This window comes from Hippoglossus stenolepis, chromosome 11, assembly GCF_022539355.2.
Source record: "Hippoglossus stenolepis isolate QCI-W04-F060 chromosome 11, HSTE1.2, whole genome shotgun sequence".
In the NCBI taxonomy this organism is placed as follows: domain Eukaryota; kingdom Metazoa; phylum Chordata; class Actinopteri; order Pleuronectiformes; family Pleuronectidae; genus Hippoglossus; species Hippoglossus stenolepis.
The window spans coordinates 13,031,208-13,049,227 of NC_061493.1; the positions used below are offsets into that span (position 1 = coordinate 13,031,208).

An 18,020-nucleotide genomic window follows, 5' to 3' on the forward strand; every position below is an offset into this window, starting at 1 on the left:
GTTTTTAATTAATTTCATTTTCTTTAGTTTGGTCTGTCTGTGCTTTGAGCTCTTAGAAATTGGCTGCTATCCTTTCCACAAGAGGAATTTTCAGTGACCTTCACAATGCTTCTTCAATCATGAGATCGGGAGAAATAAATTGCACTGACAAGTTCAAAGTTCAATCCAGCAAGTTGTGGATATAATGGACATTTGTAGAATATGAGCATACAGTTTGTTGGACTGCAGTATGATATACAGCATTTGCTATGGTCCTTTTGTTGTACAAATTTCTAATTTCTCATGAATTGTAAATGCTATTTTGCCTAGTCTTCTAATTGCACTCTCTCAACTCTGGAATATAACGCAATACCACAAATTCCAACAGACCAAGAAGACTGAACTCTACTGGTTCTTCTGTAATTAGTGCCAGTATGTATGCTAGTCATCCTGCCAGGTTAAAGCATAACACACTTTGCTCTCCAGAGTAGATGTCAACTCTGAATCCTAATTCCCTTAAATCTTCTCAGGTGACAAATACCTCTGCAGTATTTTTGCCATATTAAAGCATATTGAATGTGTTAATGACTAGGGTTGCGGTTTCCTGATGCGGCTGTTTTGATATTTTTCTGAGAACAAGAATAACTTTGTCAGAAACTAAGCAATTAATGCATTTACCCTTCTCCTGCCTCAGGAAGCCAGTTCCTTTGAAGCTCTGAGATCCACTGAACATACAGGATATTTACTCTATACAGATTTGCTGTGCTTTGGATGGACAACATTGAATGAAAACACAACTCAAAGGGTCTTTGCTGCCTGCCTGCTTTTTTGGACAACCTTAAAACCTTAACGGAATGTTTAGCTTCCCCAGACCCAGGAGCAGAGTGATTGGCACGGAGTCAAACGCCAGACCACAAGGCAGGTGCTGGTCAGACAGATCTTAAAGAGAAAAACGAGAGGCTGGGTTGATAGATGCACACCTGTTGATGCAGCATTATATCAGATGGGTGCTCAACCACAATCTGGCAGAGCAATCATGTTACCATTTAAGATAAAGTATTCCAAACTCCTTCTCAGAGACCACATCTTCTCTCATGTACTGTTTCTATTCCTAGAGCATTAGATGATTCATCTTTTCTAGACGCTTGAATCATTGGAGGGTGAGAGGATAGACTTGGCAGTCTGCTAACCTCGTAAAATCGCATCTGCCTCGATCACAGTAGCAAACTAGAAAGGTAAGGTCGCACACAATCAACTTAAAGACAAGATAGACTCACGGACTAAAATCTAATAAGACATGTTGTGTGGAGACTCATAGAGGGGAATCTGCTTCTTTAGTGCTCCTCAGTTCGCCCTTACTGTATCTTGTTACTTTAATCCATTGTGTCTTTTTTCAAATTGTTCCAGTTTGACAAAACTCACTCCAGAAGTTCACATGTGAATTTTGCATTAGATTGAAGTGGGTGTTTGAGAGATGGCCAGGAAAAGAAATCCTAGATGCTTAATGATTTTGAGTGTGTATGGAGTAGGTGTGTGCACTGTGTGTATGGCATCTCAGTGACAAAGGCCGACTAAAATCAGGGACTCAAAATAACCATCGCCAATCAAAGACCATGTTAAGCTTTGAGAGCTTGCCAAGGCTTTTGACGCCACAACTGGTTAAGGATGTGGCGACACATGGTAACACACTCCCTTGCTATTAACACATGACCCTGCTTGCCTTGTATAAAAGATATAAGACACTGTCTCTATCACTCTCAAATAGCTGTTAATGACTCAGTAAATCAGAGGATGGCAGTAAAGCAATGAGATGAAGAAAAGGGTTGTGTGTGTGGTATGTATAATCAGATAAGCTCTGCTCAATCAGATCATTTTTACTGAGCTGTTAAATGGGTTGATCATATCTGAGGACGTTATCCAATAAGCCAACTGTGGAAGTAGTGAGTCTGTGCACACAGCACTGCTAACAGTCTGCTATCCAAACGATCTATCTCCAGAGGGCTATTTCAGCACCCTGGGGTAATCTCAATATCGAGCGTTTGGCTGGGTACCACAGCTCCAAAGTGGTCATAACTCTAGAAAATAATCACAGGATAAGCAAAATCACGTCACTGATTATCTAAGTTCCCTTGATGCTGGATCTGGCATGGAGATAATGTCGCTCTTTCTAAACTGTGGCACTGCTGCAAACAAACATTAAACCAGTGCAAAACAAAGTATTTGGTATTTGATAATCTACTACAAAGTAATAATGGTAAAATACTCTTTTTAGAAGTCACTCATAAGCAAAGCTTAAGCACTTGACATTATAAGTTCCATTCCCCTTAGCTGGAGGGAGGGATTTATACATGACACTGAGCAATTGCAACTTGAGTTCTCCTCAAAATCATGAGATTACGAATCTGTTGATAATCATAAGGCACCAACTATTTGAAAACCAGAATTATTTAGAAAGAGATAATGCACCAAAATATCTGTAATGTAAAAGTATAAATAGTTAAAATCATTGCCAACTGGCCGGTTCATGAGTTCCCCGCTGCCACACTCCTGGAGGTTAGTGAGAAATCAGGTCACCACACATGAATGAAACGCAGCACTGTATCCTAATACAAACATCAAACTCTGAAAAGGGCTGAAGGTTTGCCACTTCAAATTTCGAGACTTGCTTTTGTTGGCAATTGATCTGAGAGCTGAAGCAGAGTAGCATAATTGTGTACACACACACATGTATACACCAAATCTCCCGCTCTGACGCCCACTTCCATTGGTTGCTTTGATGACAAGATTGTGCCTGACCCAAAACAGCCTCTCTAGGACAAGTACAAATAAAAAGCAAAATAAAATAGAGGCCCAAAATGTACTGATGAATGTTTGATTAGCTGTGAAGGGAAAGAGCAGCAGAGAGGTGGTGGAGGGTAACTGCACAAATATGCACTTCACCAAACCTTTTAAACAAACAAATTATGTATGTCAATTAATAGTTCAGAACCAAGGAGCCACAGTCCGCATCTGGATTATGTTCGCATAATTTTCCAAAACTGTTATAGGGGGATGGTATGTCTCATGAATGGGAGGTTAAAGGTGGGGAAAGCAAATTCGTTAAAGGAAAAGACTGTCGTGTCTCATATGCTTCTCTTTGCTCACTGTTAGCTAACATGCTCATTAACAGCTGCGATCGCAGACTGAAATACGCATATGTAGCTTCTGCCAATGCATTGCTGACTAGCTTGTCACGCAAGCCTGGCTCCAGACTGCTGACATCCTCATAAGACCAAGGTCCCTCCGTTGTCTTTAAGAGCGGACTCTAAACTACTGCTTGTAATGAACCTGACCTCCTCTGTTGCTAGTAGTGACATCCTGCTAAACAAACATATCAAGTGGTTTGGATGCACCTCTAGGTATGTTTCCCACTCAGCTATTGCTCTTCTCCTACCATGCAGACGCAGACTGGTGATACTCAAGCTGCCGCCGACCTGCATATGACACTCAGGATTGTGGTCTGTGGTGGTAAGGATAGTTGTACATTGCATATCTACTAGTATTTAGGTATTCACAAGGAAAATCCCTCTTAGACACCCCCAAGATCAAAAGCTTCCCAATAAATGAAAATAAATATAGTCACTTTTAAAAGATTTTAACATATGAGTAAAAATATAATGATGTCCACTAAATAGCCTTGTTTTTTTTAGTTCAAATTCACTGTATATGTAAACTGAAATAGCTCCACAGAGAAGAAACATGACGATGAGTTAAAACTGAAGTGTCTTGCTTGCAGAAAAACTTTCAAGCAAAGCTAGAATAGTTGAACCAAAGCCTAAAGCCGCTCAAAATGTGTTTTGCCTCCAAAACAGATTTGGCATCAGTGTTTATCCTTATAACTTTTCCTCAGAGTGCAAAAAGAAACAACATACCACAAAACCGTCCAGGCATTTGAAGCTGCTTTCAAGCATAATTTTGACAAAAATCTGAGTACAGACAGGGAAAATCTGGGGAGCCATGACGGCAGATTTGCCAAAAGACTCTGCCCTTCTGTGAGAGTCTCAACAATTGCAAAATTCTGCGGCCCAGAGTACATGTAGGAGGGCTCGCTGCCCCAAGTATCTAGAGACATAGGGCCAAAAAGAGTTTGTGGTCAAATCAATCGGCAGATTGCAAATCAATCACTCCCCCAAATTCTGGAGACGTACTATAGCCTCTTTATCCACACAGATTAAACCATATGGGAGCCCTGAGTCACACCAGACTTGCTCTAGCTCTAAAACCCTGTCTCAGCGGCTTGTGAATGTGCTGGACCGCTTCACTGCCAAAAGAAATTTGCAAAATAATTGTTTAATCTCTCCAAACACCCCACATATGATAAGCAGCTGGGTGGTATGTGAAGCTGCAAACAGTGGAGAAAATCTACAGGCTCTGATGTTTTAAACCCAACAGATCAGGGAGATGCACATTGGCTGATTTAAATGTGCAATATTACATACTCATTTATAGAGGCATGTTTTGGGGGAGAAAAACAAATCAGAAACATAGTAAGACACACTTCACATAAGATTATTTTACATACATATTTACATATTATAACCAATAACATTCCAATACACAACACCAGACAGATATTTAATGGTCAAAATCCTATAGTCTTTTCAACTTGCATGACTTATGTCACAAGAGAAACAAAGTGAAGACAGCAACGTCTGTTGTGTCGCTCTGATGTTCAGTTTCTTTCTACAGTCACATGAATGGATATGATTTATCTTCTAGCAGACCACTCACAGTGCGCACCGATCCACATGCGCTTTGGGTAAGGATAACTGAACGCACTGGATATTCATTAAAGTTCAGTCTAATAAAAAGAGGTAGCCATAAAGTTATTTAACACATTACTGGAACGTTTGCAAATGGTCACTGCTGAAAAGACAATGGGTGCAGTTTAAGCGAAGTGTTTCGCCTCTGCGTCTGTAGTGCGCCTCAGCCAAACGCACGGTCTCACCTGTGCCAGGTGTCTCCGGGACGCGGTGCAGCGGCCCGACCTGCCGCAGCTGGAACGCGGTCCGCACTTCATGGCAGCTGTACGCATCCACGTCGATCACATTCACCGCAAATATGAGCGCAGACAAAATCCAAACGGATCCGCAAGAGTTCACGCGTGGGCACATTCCTCGGGACATTGCCGCATCTCACACCAGGTAATCCGCGTGGATAGCCTCTACTGTAGCCTGGCTGCAAACTGCGGGACAGTGTGTTGAATGTAGACGGCACTGGAGTACAATGAAGCGAGGGTGAGTTTACGCATCTGATTTCCGTCTGATTCTCACATTATTGGTTGGGATGAGAGTGTGAACGTCTCACTGGAGGTTTGGGGTCTTCTCTTGGACAAATGAAGGGTGGTGTGGACCCGAGCCAGTCCGTCCCGCGCTCAACACTTTGCAGTGGTCGACTCACTGCGCGTCTGTCTCCAAAGCCCTGCGCGCACACCCCTCCCTCTCTGTTTACTTCAGCCAAGTGCCCCAACTACATCTCACTCTTAACATTTTAAATCTATACAATTAAACCATTTCTCCTGGTTTTATCAAACCACTGGAAATGCTTCTTTATATGTTTCACAAATAGAATTTGCATCATAAGTGAACGTTTTGCAGAGTCCCTTTTAAAAAAAGAATTAACCTCTGATATACTAATTAAAGTCAAATTTCATAAAAATCAAAACCTTAACTTTACCTAGGTTGTTATTTTTACTGGTGTCTGACACCCTCAAATTCCCATTTAAAAAAATCCGGCAGATAGTCACTGCTAAGAGACAGAGACAATGTTTAAAAGTAACTAAGAATGTATAAATTATTAGAGAGCGAGCACTCTAATAATCAGGATTTGGGATTATGATTAAAATAATAGGCCAATATATGTCTATCTCCCCTAGACACAAAAAAGAAAAAATTCCAACTGTGGACTTAATGGTGCTCCTGCATACATTTCATTTTGTTAAATACTACCCTCTCCTGGCCAAACAGTTGTAATACAGCAGCCATCAGCTGACAACTGGTTTAGCATAGTCTACCACAGAATTGTAATATCTACTCTATCTACTACAAATTTGCTGTTTAGTTACGGGTTGGGGTCAGTATACGGCTTGGTGTAATAGGTTGGCAGGTTTGGTTGTGCTGTCCATTTCTCGTGGCCCTCTGAATAAAACCAATGTTTCTTTGTTTTAACCTTAAGAGAGGAATCAACTGTTAAAGCTACTGAAACTATTGTCAATCAATGATGAGAGGACTGTGTTCTCAATGCAATGCTATTCACATATGCAATACACTTGAATGCTTATATGTGAACTTTTGGGTGATCCTGACATAAGGCCTGTTATATATATATATATGTGTTATATATTTCTGTGTTACATAAATACATAACAGATATGATTAAAAAATGTGTTGGCCTTCAAATTAAATTCTGTGTTTTAATGCTTATTGTGCTTGCAATTTTTTTTATGATCCACTGCTTTTAGATTGCACTGTGTTCTAATTTTTATTTTATTTATTTGTTGTCACCTGTTCACAACAAATTGTCCCTTGGGGAAAGCCAAGATAAAGGCTGTCTCTTATGAGACCGTATACCTCCACAATCTGTAAATGATATGCTATATAGTACGGAGGTTGAGACATACCGGATTGGTCAGAGAGGGCTGTGACTGCCTTGTCATTTAAGGGAAATTATATTCTCAACTATCTGCTGAAGTTGCTGGAGATTCAAAAGCTATGCCATGTTTCTTTCCAGCAGGACGAGAGAGCTCAAGGTTTTTGCAGCCTTTTGGAACAAAGGAACAAAGCTTCCACCGGCCAATTAAAAGAACACATGTCTCAGGAGGAAATCCTGGTGTTAGATTTTTATTGAAAGAAAGAGACAAATTCCACAAATAATATGATCTGTAATGTGTCTCACCTGGTATCCACATCTTCACCAAACTGTATTCACCACATCTCTTCAGTCATCCAAACTTCCACATCAGGCCAGTGCCAGAATCCTACTGGAGCTGGGGGCAGAAATAAATGTGGAGTTTGATTTAGATTTATAATTTAATTTAAATAGATTAATTTACTTACTAGCAAGGCGAGATAAGACAGAAACGTGAAGGAGCAAAAATACAGTCATCCATAAACACAATAGCAGCGGGTGCAAGGTTAGGTATAAATGTTTTTGTTTTTTGTTTTTTTTCTATATGGCTAGGCCATTTAGAGATACTGTGCACTGAGGCATCCAAGCAGACAGGATAATGTAATAATGGGAAGGCTCAATGATAAGCTGATTATTTTTGGCTTCTCCAAGTGCAAAAAAGGTCAGATGCTGATTCAGCAGTCTCTACATACGTAACACTTAGCATGTTTACTCCGTCCAACATGGCAACAAATCCATATCTCGGTGAGCTCTGTTCATTTGTCCTTCAGGGTTCAGTGTGTAGAATTTAGTGACATCTAGTGGTGAGGTTGCATGTTGCAGCTGAATACCCCTCATCTCACCCTCCCCTTCCAAACAAGAGAACCTGTGGTAGGCTTCAGTGACTTAGACTTGAGTTAAAAACTCAAAAGGTGTTTAGTTTGTCCAGTTTGGACCACTGTAAAAAACATGGTCGCCGTAGAGAGGATCTGCTCCCGACGTAAAGATATAGCATTTAAATATAAAGGGCCCATTCTAGGTTAAAAAAACATGGAATTGTGATGCAGCATCTCTAAAGGCTTTTTTCTAGGTTACTCAGACATCGGAATTCTTCTTTGATATAGACCCTACAGCATGACCTTTGAACTTCCTATGATAGAAGCAAAGAAGAAGATACTAGATGGTGGTAATGCAAATTGATGTTCGCCTACCTGCCAAAAAACAGACCTGTAGTTTGCACCTGTTGCTAAAAAACCCACAGGGAAGAGAGCGAAGCAAGTAAGTGACAACAACACAGCACACTCACTGACGCCACCCAATTCCCAAAGAGTTCACCGAGTTTCCCTGGCACAGAAAGCTAACACCAGCAGCTGCCTTTCATTTAGTCTTTAAATCAGCTTCAGAAACGAAAACTGACCGGACTAACCATGCCCCGCATCACCAAGAAGTTACAAGGCTCGCCTGTAAGTATTTCACCAGCTCCATAGACGCCAAGCCGCAAAATGTGAAACCCGAAGCATATGAACTGTGCTATTGGTTCAGTGTGTTCAAATTTATAAAATGTTTGGTTTGACAATGGAGTCATTGTCAGACATGAACTAATGTTAGCATATGTAGGAAAACTTCTCCAGTTAGAGACGAGCAGACGGTAGCTAGCTGGAAGCAGGCCTGGGTGTTAGCGTACTTGACGTTAGCCAAGTTGCAGTCAGTCTGCAAGTATCATTAGGACAATGATAGTGGTGAGCTGTGTTTTATTACAGCGGGGGTTTGACTCCAGCTGTGGCAAATGACACACTGTCATAAAGTGTTAGCTACAGAGCTAAGCCTCGAAACCATAGTAAACATGTCCAAGGTAACTCCAGAAGTCAATGAACATGTATGGCCGTGGCTACCATTGAGGACACCGAGGTCCGGAGTGATTTAACGGCCTAAAATGAACTTGTACAAAGCACACATAGGATGTGCTCCTCTGTCTGATCATCAGCACCACGTCTGTGGGCGGTGGGTGAGTGAGTAGGCGGTGGAGTGGATCATCTTCTCGTAAATATACAATCTTTGGTCAACGCGGTGTTTTTCGGGTCGTGTCCACCAACGGGCAGGGAACCCGCCAAATGGCCGCAGAACAGCCACCGCAGCAGGTAATGGAGGCTCACGCCAGGGACACACTGGGGGCGGATGCGAACCCGAAACGGCCAATCTCGTGCGAGCAGCCGCCCGCGCTGTTCACACCGGAAGCGCATTTCTCTGCGCCGGTCAGCCCGCGATTCGGCTTTCTCCGGTGGTTTTTGTATCCGTTCAATGTAGCCTAAAGCCCCCCCCTCTGTCTCTGTGTCTGTCTGCTCGTGTTTGTCTGTCGGTTAAGACACAACTGACAAATGTGTAAGTACATAATTCAAAATAACGATTGCAGTGGATGGGCAGATGGGGAAATTTCATCACATGGGGTAAAAAATCGGGGGAAATTGAAACTCCAGGAGAACAGCAGGGAAATCAAAAGTATGGGGACGCATATTTGATCATTTATATCTTATATAATATATCATTTATATTGTCTCAAATCGATTTTCAGTGTGTTTATGGCCCGATTCGCTCCCGGCGAGCGGAAAAAATAGAACAGACACCGAAACCTTCGCTGCAGATGGAAGCTACTGTTATCCAATAGTTGCTCTCCAAACATCTTGAAATGTGAATATTTAGATCGGGGAAATTCCGGGGATGCTGCCCTCCAGTCCCCGGACATTGGACCTCAGTATTGCTTAAATCCCGGCTATGGGCCTGTGTACATACCTTTCCCAGGACCAAGATAACCCAGTGCCAACTCCACCTGCCGATTATTGGGCTGATTTACAATTTCTCATGCCAGATCAGGAGTGTGGGGATATTGGGCAATCTTAATCTCCTAGCCCTCGCAACACCCTTCATAGACAAATGTGTTTTCCCATGCTGGGTGTCAGTTCAACAGTTAAGTGTTAATCCTCTCTCAAATGTTGGGCTTACATGCAAGTGCAATACCAGCCACCTAAACAATAATCAAGGTCTGTTTCACTGCAACAAGAAAATGTAATTCTAAGACGAATATGAATTGATCCAAATAAGAGAAACTCATTCTGTGATCTGAAAAACTGAACGAGGTTTTGATTTGAACAAGATTTGTCAAGCTAGTGTTGCTTTTCACAAGGAATGCACCCATATAGTGGGCAACGCCTGTGCTCCTGAGCCAAAATACTTGATCACATTTCTATCACATGCTTTGCAAAATTATCTTGACAGCAGTCAGAATAATCCAGGTGTCACCTGACATAAAGTATTTTGACAAATATTTTTGGTCTTGACAGCCTTGACATCACTGCCCTCATCTACTTAGCATGGATGTGGTAAAAAATGAATAATAAACACACCTTCATCTGTGTGCTCACTTGTAGAGGACGATGGAATTGAAGAATGTCGACAACATCTGGGACGTTCTAAAGAATGCCATCCAGGAGATCCAGAGGAAGAACAACAGTGGGCTAAGCTTTGGGGAGCTGCACACGGTTGCCTACATCATGGTGCTCCACAAGCATGGAGAGAAGCTCTACACAGGCCTGAGGGAGCTCATCAATGAGCACCTCATCAACAAAGTAAATAGATATATTGTTCTCTAATGCTGCTCTTTTTATGGATAATTTACAGAACATTAAATAATTGTTACGTGAGAAAAGGAAAAAAAAACAAGACAATTGCCATTCCTTATTGATTAAAACAAATAACGCTGTCCATTGAAGGCAAGCAATGCACCTAAAGGATGTTTTATGTTAAGTTTAAACCTCTTTTATCAAGCATTACGTTTACAAGTTGACTGTGAGTGACCTATGGATATCGCATTTACTAACAATTAGGTTCCTCACAATCATCTCCTCATCATTATCCTCCATTGACCTGATGTGTTTGTATTTTCAGGTCCGGGAAGATGTCCATAACTCTTTAAATAATAACTTTCTGCAAACACTGAATCAGGCCTGGAATGACCATCAAACGGCCATGGTTATGATCAGAGACATCCTCATGTACATGGTGGGTATGCCTCCATCTTTTGTCCTACTGAGCAAATTCTATAGTAGTTATAGATTAGTAACAGTCCTCCCCACCACTATGCAGTGAAAGTTCTTTTTTAATTTCTGTCAAAAAGAACAGATTAGGAGTTATAGCTTTCCCTCTTGGGTTGCGTGGCATTGTAAGTGTAGTATGGTGCTCATCTCTGTTAAAACATACTTCTGTGCTGTAGAAGAGTAGTCATCATTTTGACCAGCCTTCACCTACATCGTTTTCTGGGCTTTGATTATAAGGTGCTGTTTCATTTGTGGGCCCAACAATGAGCCTCTGTTGTTGAAGGTATTTGTTTAGTTGAAAAACTGGCAGGACTAGTTGATTTACTTTAGCCCACAACCAGTCCAAAGGGTTTCTGAGGTCGTGTGCAAGTGAGTGAGCCTTTGAGATAGAAACTAGTGTAGGTTAAACAATGGCCCAGTAATTGCAGAGACGACACAGCTCCCCTGGGGTTGTTTTGTTAAACGGTCTCCTTTTTCCTGTCCTGCTTTAACCCCGGACAGTTCGGCTTTCTGTTGTTAAACTAGTGCAGACTCGCAACCTGCAGCTGTTGTTACCAGGCTGCTGACCGCTAGTGAACAGCTAGACAGATGCAGCCAGTGGGACTTTATTGATCTCAAAGTTGCCCCTCTTCAGACTCAGGAGGCATTTATTTATTTGTCTAGTAGACTTATATAACTCATCATTTATGATTTTAATTTAGAAAAACTATGAGGAATCAGAAATGTCCTCTCATCTTTTGTGTGAATAATAACCAGCTGTAATTTGGAACCAGGTAATATTTGACACGGTGTGACATGGTAAATATTGTATCTCCCATGCTCCCCTCACAATTTATGCCATCTCGAAGGGATGCATGTAAGAGTATGTTTTTGGGGAATTATTCAAATACTAGCCAGTCATTTATTTTGTATTTTGTATCTTATAAGAGCTTTGCAACCTGTCAGTGGGATTGTCTAGTTTATAATGAAAGCATTTCGATTATATGAAGCCAATATAAAAAGTAGTTTGCACTGCATAGAATTACATTTTTTTACAATGAAAAAAACAAAACCTTGAATTCATGAATCAAGATGGATAAATACCTTCCAAATAAACTGTATATTCTTAAATATTTTCATACTGTACGTCCTAAATCTCTATACATACATACATACATTTATGTGAATGTAATTGAGTCAGATTCAATCAGATTTAGGCCATGGTACGTCTTTCTATGCATACAGTGTCTGATGTCATTTTCACCCCATTCTCTTGTCTCCCAGGACCGAGTCTATGTTCAACAGAACAATGTGAAGAATGTGTACAACCTTGGCCTCATCATATTCAGGGACCAGTTGGCTCGCTACGGCTGCATTCAAGGCCACCTGCGACAGACGTTACTGGACATGATCGCACGTGAGAGGAATGGAGAGGTTGTAGATAGGTACGCAGTTCAAAAGATTTTTTGTAATTATACGCTCTCTCCAGGATTCCTCAGGGTAAGGGATATTATTTTTATATTTAATGATTGCTAATATGGAGGTCGTACACTCATTCATTACAGGGGTGACATCAAAATCGCCTGCCGGATGCTAATGATTCTGGGCTTGGATGGCAGGTCTGTATATGAGGAGGACTTTGAGGGCCCTTTCTTAAATATGTCAGCTGAATTCTTCCAGGTGAGTCTGTGGTAGGTTTTTGTGACTCCTCTTTGTTTCTATTAAAAGTCTTTGTAATTAAACAACATACTATATCTGCTTTTTCAGATGGAGAGCCAAAAGTTCCTTGCTGAAAACAGTGCCATTATCTACATAAAGAAGGTAGAGGCCAGACTCAATGAAGAAATTGAGCGAGTCCTGCACTGCTTGGACAAGTCTACAGAAGAGTACATTGTCAAGGTGGTGGAACGGGAGCTAATTTCTAATCACATGAAGAAAATTGTAGAGATGGAGAACTCGGGCCTCGTCCATATGCTCAAGAATGGAAAGCTAGACGGTAAAAACTTGGTTTTGTTCTGCATTTAATTCTAGTTTAAAAATGAAAAGCAGTTGCACCACAAGCTATTGTCTTCCTGTAGCCTTTCTCCAGCATTTTCATCTTGTTTCTCATTGCTTTTCCCACTGTATCCCTCTCAGACCTGGCATGCATGTACAAGCTGTTCACTCGTGTGCCAAAAGGCCTGAAAACAATGTGTGAGTGTATGAGCTCTTACTTGAGGGAGCAAGGCAAAGCTCTGGTGTCAGAAGAAGGAGAGGGCAAGAACCCTGTCGACTATATACAGGTATGATGATTCAACAGTGAGTCCAAAACATTAACTTTTTATTGTCAGATGACAAAGATCATATCAGTTTTCTGTAATTTTCTCCTCACCAGGGCCTGCTAGACCTGAAGACACGATTTGACCGTTTCCTCCTCGAGTCCTTCAACAATGACAGACTCTTCAAACAAACTATAGCTGGCGACTTCGAGCATTTCCTCAATCTCAATACTCGCTCTCCAGAGTATCTATCACTCTTCATCGACGATAAGCTCAAGAAAGGAGTCAAAGGGGTATGTGACTTACATTGATTTTCTTTTTACGCCCTTCAAGAAATGTAATTGTTAGGCATGTCTTACCCCCGTCTTCTTTGACCAGTTAACAGAACAGCATGTGGAGTACATCCTTGACAAGGCCATGGTGTTGTTCAGGTTCATGCAGGAGAAGGATGTGTTTGAAAGGTACTATAAGCAGCACCTGTCTCGCAGGCTGCTCAGCAACAACAGTGTCTCAGACGACTCAGAGAAGAGCATGATCTCTAAGCTCAAGGTAAAAGGATGAGAAGCTTTTTGCTGCACTTTATATGCACATCACTTGTACTGTTCCTCATTATATTGCCCTCTCTCTGCTCATACTGTCCCTGTCGAAATACCTGTCGGCAGTTTCAAATGATTGCTCTCTGTCTTTTTCCTCTCGCAGACAGAATGTGGCTGTCAGTTCACCTCAAGACTGGAAGGAATGTTCAGAGACATGAGCATCTCCAACACCACCATGGATGAGTTCAGGCAACACACACAAACCATGTCGGTAAGGCAGTCGGGCACAGTGACAATCTTTCTAAATAGGGCACAAAAAAACACATTAACATGACACTACAAAGTAATTGAGTCTTAACTCGTTAGCACAGAATGTTACAGAAAGCAAACTGTAGTTGTTTTGTGTGTAACCTCCATGCTTCTCTCTTTCAGGCGTCCTTAAGTGGTGTGGACCTCATAGTTAGAGTCCTCACCAGCGGCTACTGGCCCACACAGTCTGCAACCCCAAAATGCACCATCTCCCCTGCTCCTAGACACGCATTTGAAGTCTTTAGAAGGTAATACTCCTTTAAGTACACACATGTTTAATACTACACACACTGGGGGCTCAATATTATTTGATCCTGTCTTTGTTTTCCAGGTTTTACCTCGCTAAGCACAGTGGCAGGCAGCTTACACTGCAGCACCACATGGGCGGGGCAGACCTCAACGCAACTTTCTACGGAGCTGTTAAAAAGGTAGAAGCAAAATACTGCAGTAATGCTATTGTTTGGTATTATTATTATTAATATTTAGTTGGCTTTCATCAAAACTCACCTTCCTTTCCTCTTCAATTGCAGGAGGATGGTTCCAAAGTGGGTGTGGGAGGTGCCCAGGTGACAGGCTCAAACACCCGCAAGCACATACTGCAGGTTTCCACCTTCCAGATGACTATCCTCATGCTCTTCAACAACAGAGAAAAGTGCACTTTCGAGGTGTGGGGGGGGGGGGCACAGTAAAGCACCTTTATCTGGCTAACATCTCTGTCGTTCTACAGGACAGAGTTTTAAAACAATCCTTGTTTACAACCTTTTCCCTGCTTCTGTCCTCGTCTGTAGGAGATCCAGCAGGAGACTGATATCCCCGAGCGGGAGTTAGTGCGGGCGTTGCAGTCTCTGGCCTGTGGGAAACCCACACAGAGGGTTCTCACCAAGGAGCCAAAGTCCAAGGAGATTGAAAACGGACACGTGTTTACAGTCAATGATCAGTTTACTTCCAAACTGTACAGAGTCAAAATACAGACAGGTATACAGACATATGCTATAGAGAGCTGAAGTCTCAGCTACTGTCCACAACTGTCTGTGGCACAACGTGTGTCTGGTTTGAGGGTTTCATTTCTGGACATCTGAAACCTGATGCTGTGGATTTCTTTCTTTTTTTACTACTTTGTCGTAAGATTTGGTCATCCTGCCATTTTCACAAATATGAGCATGTGATAATTATATAAGCATTTGATAACTAAAGTTTCAATAGCTTGTGTACAGCATTAAATGCACATTTAGTTCATAGCATAGCTTTAGTTCATAGAATACTTTAGTGTAATATATCAGTGATTCAGACAGAGATAAGTAAAATCCTCTGTTCATAAATGTTACAGGGACGTTGGAGTAAGATGGAACTGCTACGACTGCTAATATAAAACAGCACATTGAAGGTTTGTCCCCTTTCTCCCTCAAACCTCATCTCATCTCCGTTTTCTACTTTCTCAGTTGCTGCTAAACAAGGAGAATCAGACCCCGAAAGGAAAGAGACACGGCAGAGAGTGGACGATGACAGGAAGCATGAGATAGAGGCAGCCATTGTCCGAATCATGAAGTCCAGGAAGAAGATGCAGCACAATGTCCTGGTGGCGGAGGTAAGTTACACACATGATCATATGAAGTTGGGTCTGTTATAGGGCTGCAACTAACGATTATTCTGATAGTTGATTAATCTATCGATTATTGAAACGATTAATCGACTAATCGGATTATGAATCACACAAATTCTCAATTGCTCTTATTTAGCCATCAGCTTTTAAATTTAGCTTGAGGTTGTTCGCGGCATGTGATGACTGACAATAAAGACAATAAACATCGATACTTCATTCAAAAATGTCTTTTAATAAACTTTGCTGTATATTAGGCTACTATTGATACAAAAACAAAGACAAATCAAGTTTTTGTCCATTTAAAACCAAGGACAGGCAAAGTGCTAATATAATAAATAAATTTAAATTCAAGTATCCATTTTTTCTGTAAACAAAAGGACAGGGAAAGTAGCAGCAATAAAAGCAAACAACAAACAAAACTACAGTCTTCTTCGGACTGCATAATTGTGATTAAAAAAAGAGGTTTGTCAGGCAAAAGGATAACATTACACTTTTAAACTCCCATAGTCTGTTAAGCTTTGATTTTCCGTCTTCTCCTGTTTTAAACGTTGCCTTTTTCTTACATGTTTCAACTTTGTGTGTTCAGGTGACTCAACAGCTCCGGGTGCGTTTTCTCCCCAGTCTTGTGGTTATCAAGAAGCGTGTAGAAGGACTCATAGAAAGAGAATACTTGACGAGGACGCCAGAGGATCGTAACGAGTACACCTATGTTGCATAGAAGAGAAACTGTGGTTTTGAGGAGAAAGAGACTGGAAGGGGGGGAATGGGATTTGTTTTTTCTTTGAACTGGAAGTTTTTTTCAAACAAACCATAGCTGGCGACTTCGAGCATTTCCTCAATCTCAATTCTCGCTCTCCAGAGTATCTATCACTCTTCATCGACGATAACCCCTCTCCCTCCCTTAGGATATGTGCTGTCCTAACAGTGACACAAATTAAATAAATGATGGTTGTCAATTAGCAGCCGCAAACAAGTAAATATTGAATAATATTATTATTTTGAATAATCCCAACTTTTAGCCTGCAAAGTGGTCACTTACACCTGTAGAAAAGAGAAAATAGAAACATAGGGTGCAAACATAATAGATCGTAGAAGGTGATACAGCAGTACAGACACAACCCTATAAATAATAGATGAACAGTTAATGAATTGATAGATGTATTTCACTTGATGCCCTATTTTGGGTGAAAAAACAACAAAGTGACACTGGTTGCTTCACTGACAGCAAACAACAAAGAAAGGGGTGTTGCCCATTTTACTGGTCTTATTGTGGACATTCTTTAGTATGGGTGATGATTCAAAAATAGGTTTAAGTGTAAAATGGTCAAATGGAGATATACAAATGTTATTTATAATTATTACCTCCATAACACGTGAAGAGGTGGTCATCCTGCTTCCTCAGTTTTATAAAATGGGCAGTCTGCTCCTTGCTCCGTGTAATATCATAAAATGTTAGAATAAGTTGTCTTTCACCACAACATAAGCAAACTCAGCACAATAACCACGGCGAGCTACGCAGTGTAAACTATCCCAACGTGCTATACTTAGAAAAAGTAGAATTCGACTGCCTGAAAACAGGCAAAGTTCACCTGTCAAATGTTTCCAGGGGACCCAGAAAGTGATGAACCTCTCTCTCTCTCTCACTCACTCACTCACTCACTCAAACTGGCAAAGTCTCCCTCTCCCTAGAGGAATTTTCTAGCGGAAGTGTGCCATCCGTCAGGGATGATGAAACTCGGTACGTTTCTGTATTTGTATGTGTTGTGACCTTTAGCAGTGCATGTGTCATCAAACTGAAGTTGTTTTCTTAATTTCCACATGTTTTTTTCTATTTACATGTGTTCTTCTTTCTATTTGTTGTGCGTTTAGCAGTCTCGGCCACCGTAGTATCTAACTAATGCAGTGTTTGTTTGATTCCATGCCTTTGTCTATGTCTGCAGTTGTCATTGACTTGCAGCCCCATCACCATATTTGCTGTGTGTGTGTTTGCAAAGGTAAATGTAAGGTCATAGAGCTTTTTAATCACCTTTTCAGTAGCTATAAAATAAACATATTTCTGTTTCTACAGACACCAAGCTCATTTCCAATAGTTTTCCCATATTTAACATTTTAGGTATCATAAATGCAGCAGCATGGTCACAGTCGTTAATGTTTTATTAATTGTTCAGGCATTGTTCATGCAGTATGATACTAATGATCATATTCATTTAACACAGTCCCAACCTTGCAATTGTGTTTCTTTCCACAGAAAGATTTATAGGCCAAAGCTGAGGACCCTTGTTCTGGTGAAGCTTAATTTGTTGTTAAAAAAAACAAGTAGAAAAGGTAACTATGCTTGTTTTCTTTAATCCTCTGACGCCCTCCGAATGTTAATAGAATTGATCAGCAGATGGCGCCATTCGCCCTAATTTTCCCAGTCCTCCCTGTCACACTCTGGGTGCTCGTTTGTCCAGGTTTAAGTTTTTCATATGAAGCTCCATTAAACATGGTTTAAAAAAGCTCAATAGCACATAAAAAGGATAAGGATTCATTTTCATAATTTTAGCCTAACTGAGGTGATAAGAAAAAACATGTTTGTCTCCTGCCAATATATATATATATATTATTTTGAGATCAAGCCCTATTT

At 41.0% G+C, this 18,020-nt stretch overlaps 2 protein-coding genes across 3 annotated transcripts in view; one reads left to right on the top strand and one right to left on the bottom strand.

Moving 5' to 3' along the window:
* LOC118117284 (glypican-5) overlaps positions 1 to 5,441 on the bottom strand; it is a 95,433-nt gene extending 89,992 nt beyond the window's left edge. For both annotated transcript variants that reach the window (XM_035169395.2, XM_035169394.2), the window contains exon 1: positions 4,967 to 5,441. In XM_035169395.2, coding sequence (XP_035025286.2) covers positions 4,967 to 5,144 — 178 coding nt within the window. In that variant the 5' untranslated portion in view covers positions 5,145 to 5,441. The remainder of the gene's footprint in view (positions 1 to 4,966) is intronic.
* A 3,252-nt stretch (positions 5,442 to 8,693) lies between these two features.
* Positions 8,694 to 17,084, top strand: LOC118117197 (cullin-3). The gene is made up of 16 exons (XM_035169249.1): positions 8,694 to 8,762; positions 10,047 to 10,244; positions 10,564 to 10,677; positions 11,976 to 12,136; positions 12,257 to 12,371; positions 12,459 to 12,687; positions 12,828 to 12,973; positions 13,066 to 13,242; positions 13,328 to 13,498; positions 13,649 to 13,756; positions 13,918 to 14,042; positions 14,126 to 14,222; positions 14,325 to 14,459; positions 14,583 to 14,769; positions 15,234 to 15,379; positions 15,981 to 17,084. The coding sequence occupies exons 1-16, from the start codon at positions 8,736 to 8,738 to the stop codon at positions 16,110 to 16,112; spliced, it is 2,268 nt and encodes a 755-aa protein (XP_035025140.1). The 5' UTR covers positions 8,694 to 8,735; the 3' UTR covers positions 16,113 to 17,084.
* Positions 17,085 to 18,020: the final 936 nt, after the last annotated feature.

What these genes read in the sequence shown, in the direction of transcription:
- LOC118117197 (XM_035169249.1), top strand. Translation starts at nt 8,736, where the DNA reads ATGGCCGCAGAACAGCCACCGCAGCAG. An exon ending in CAGAACAGCCACCGCAGCAG is followed by an intron (nt 8,763 to 10,046) that starts GTAATGGAGGCT and finishes GCTCACTTGTAG; the next exon opens with AGGACGATGGAATTGAAGAA. An exon ending in GCATGATCTCTAAGCTCAAG is followed by an intron (nt 13,499 to 13,648) that starts GTAAAAGGATGA and finishes TTCCTCTCGCAG; the next exon opens with ACAGAATGTGGCTGTCAGTT.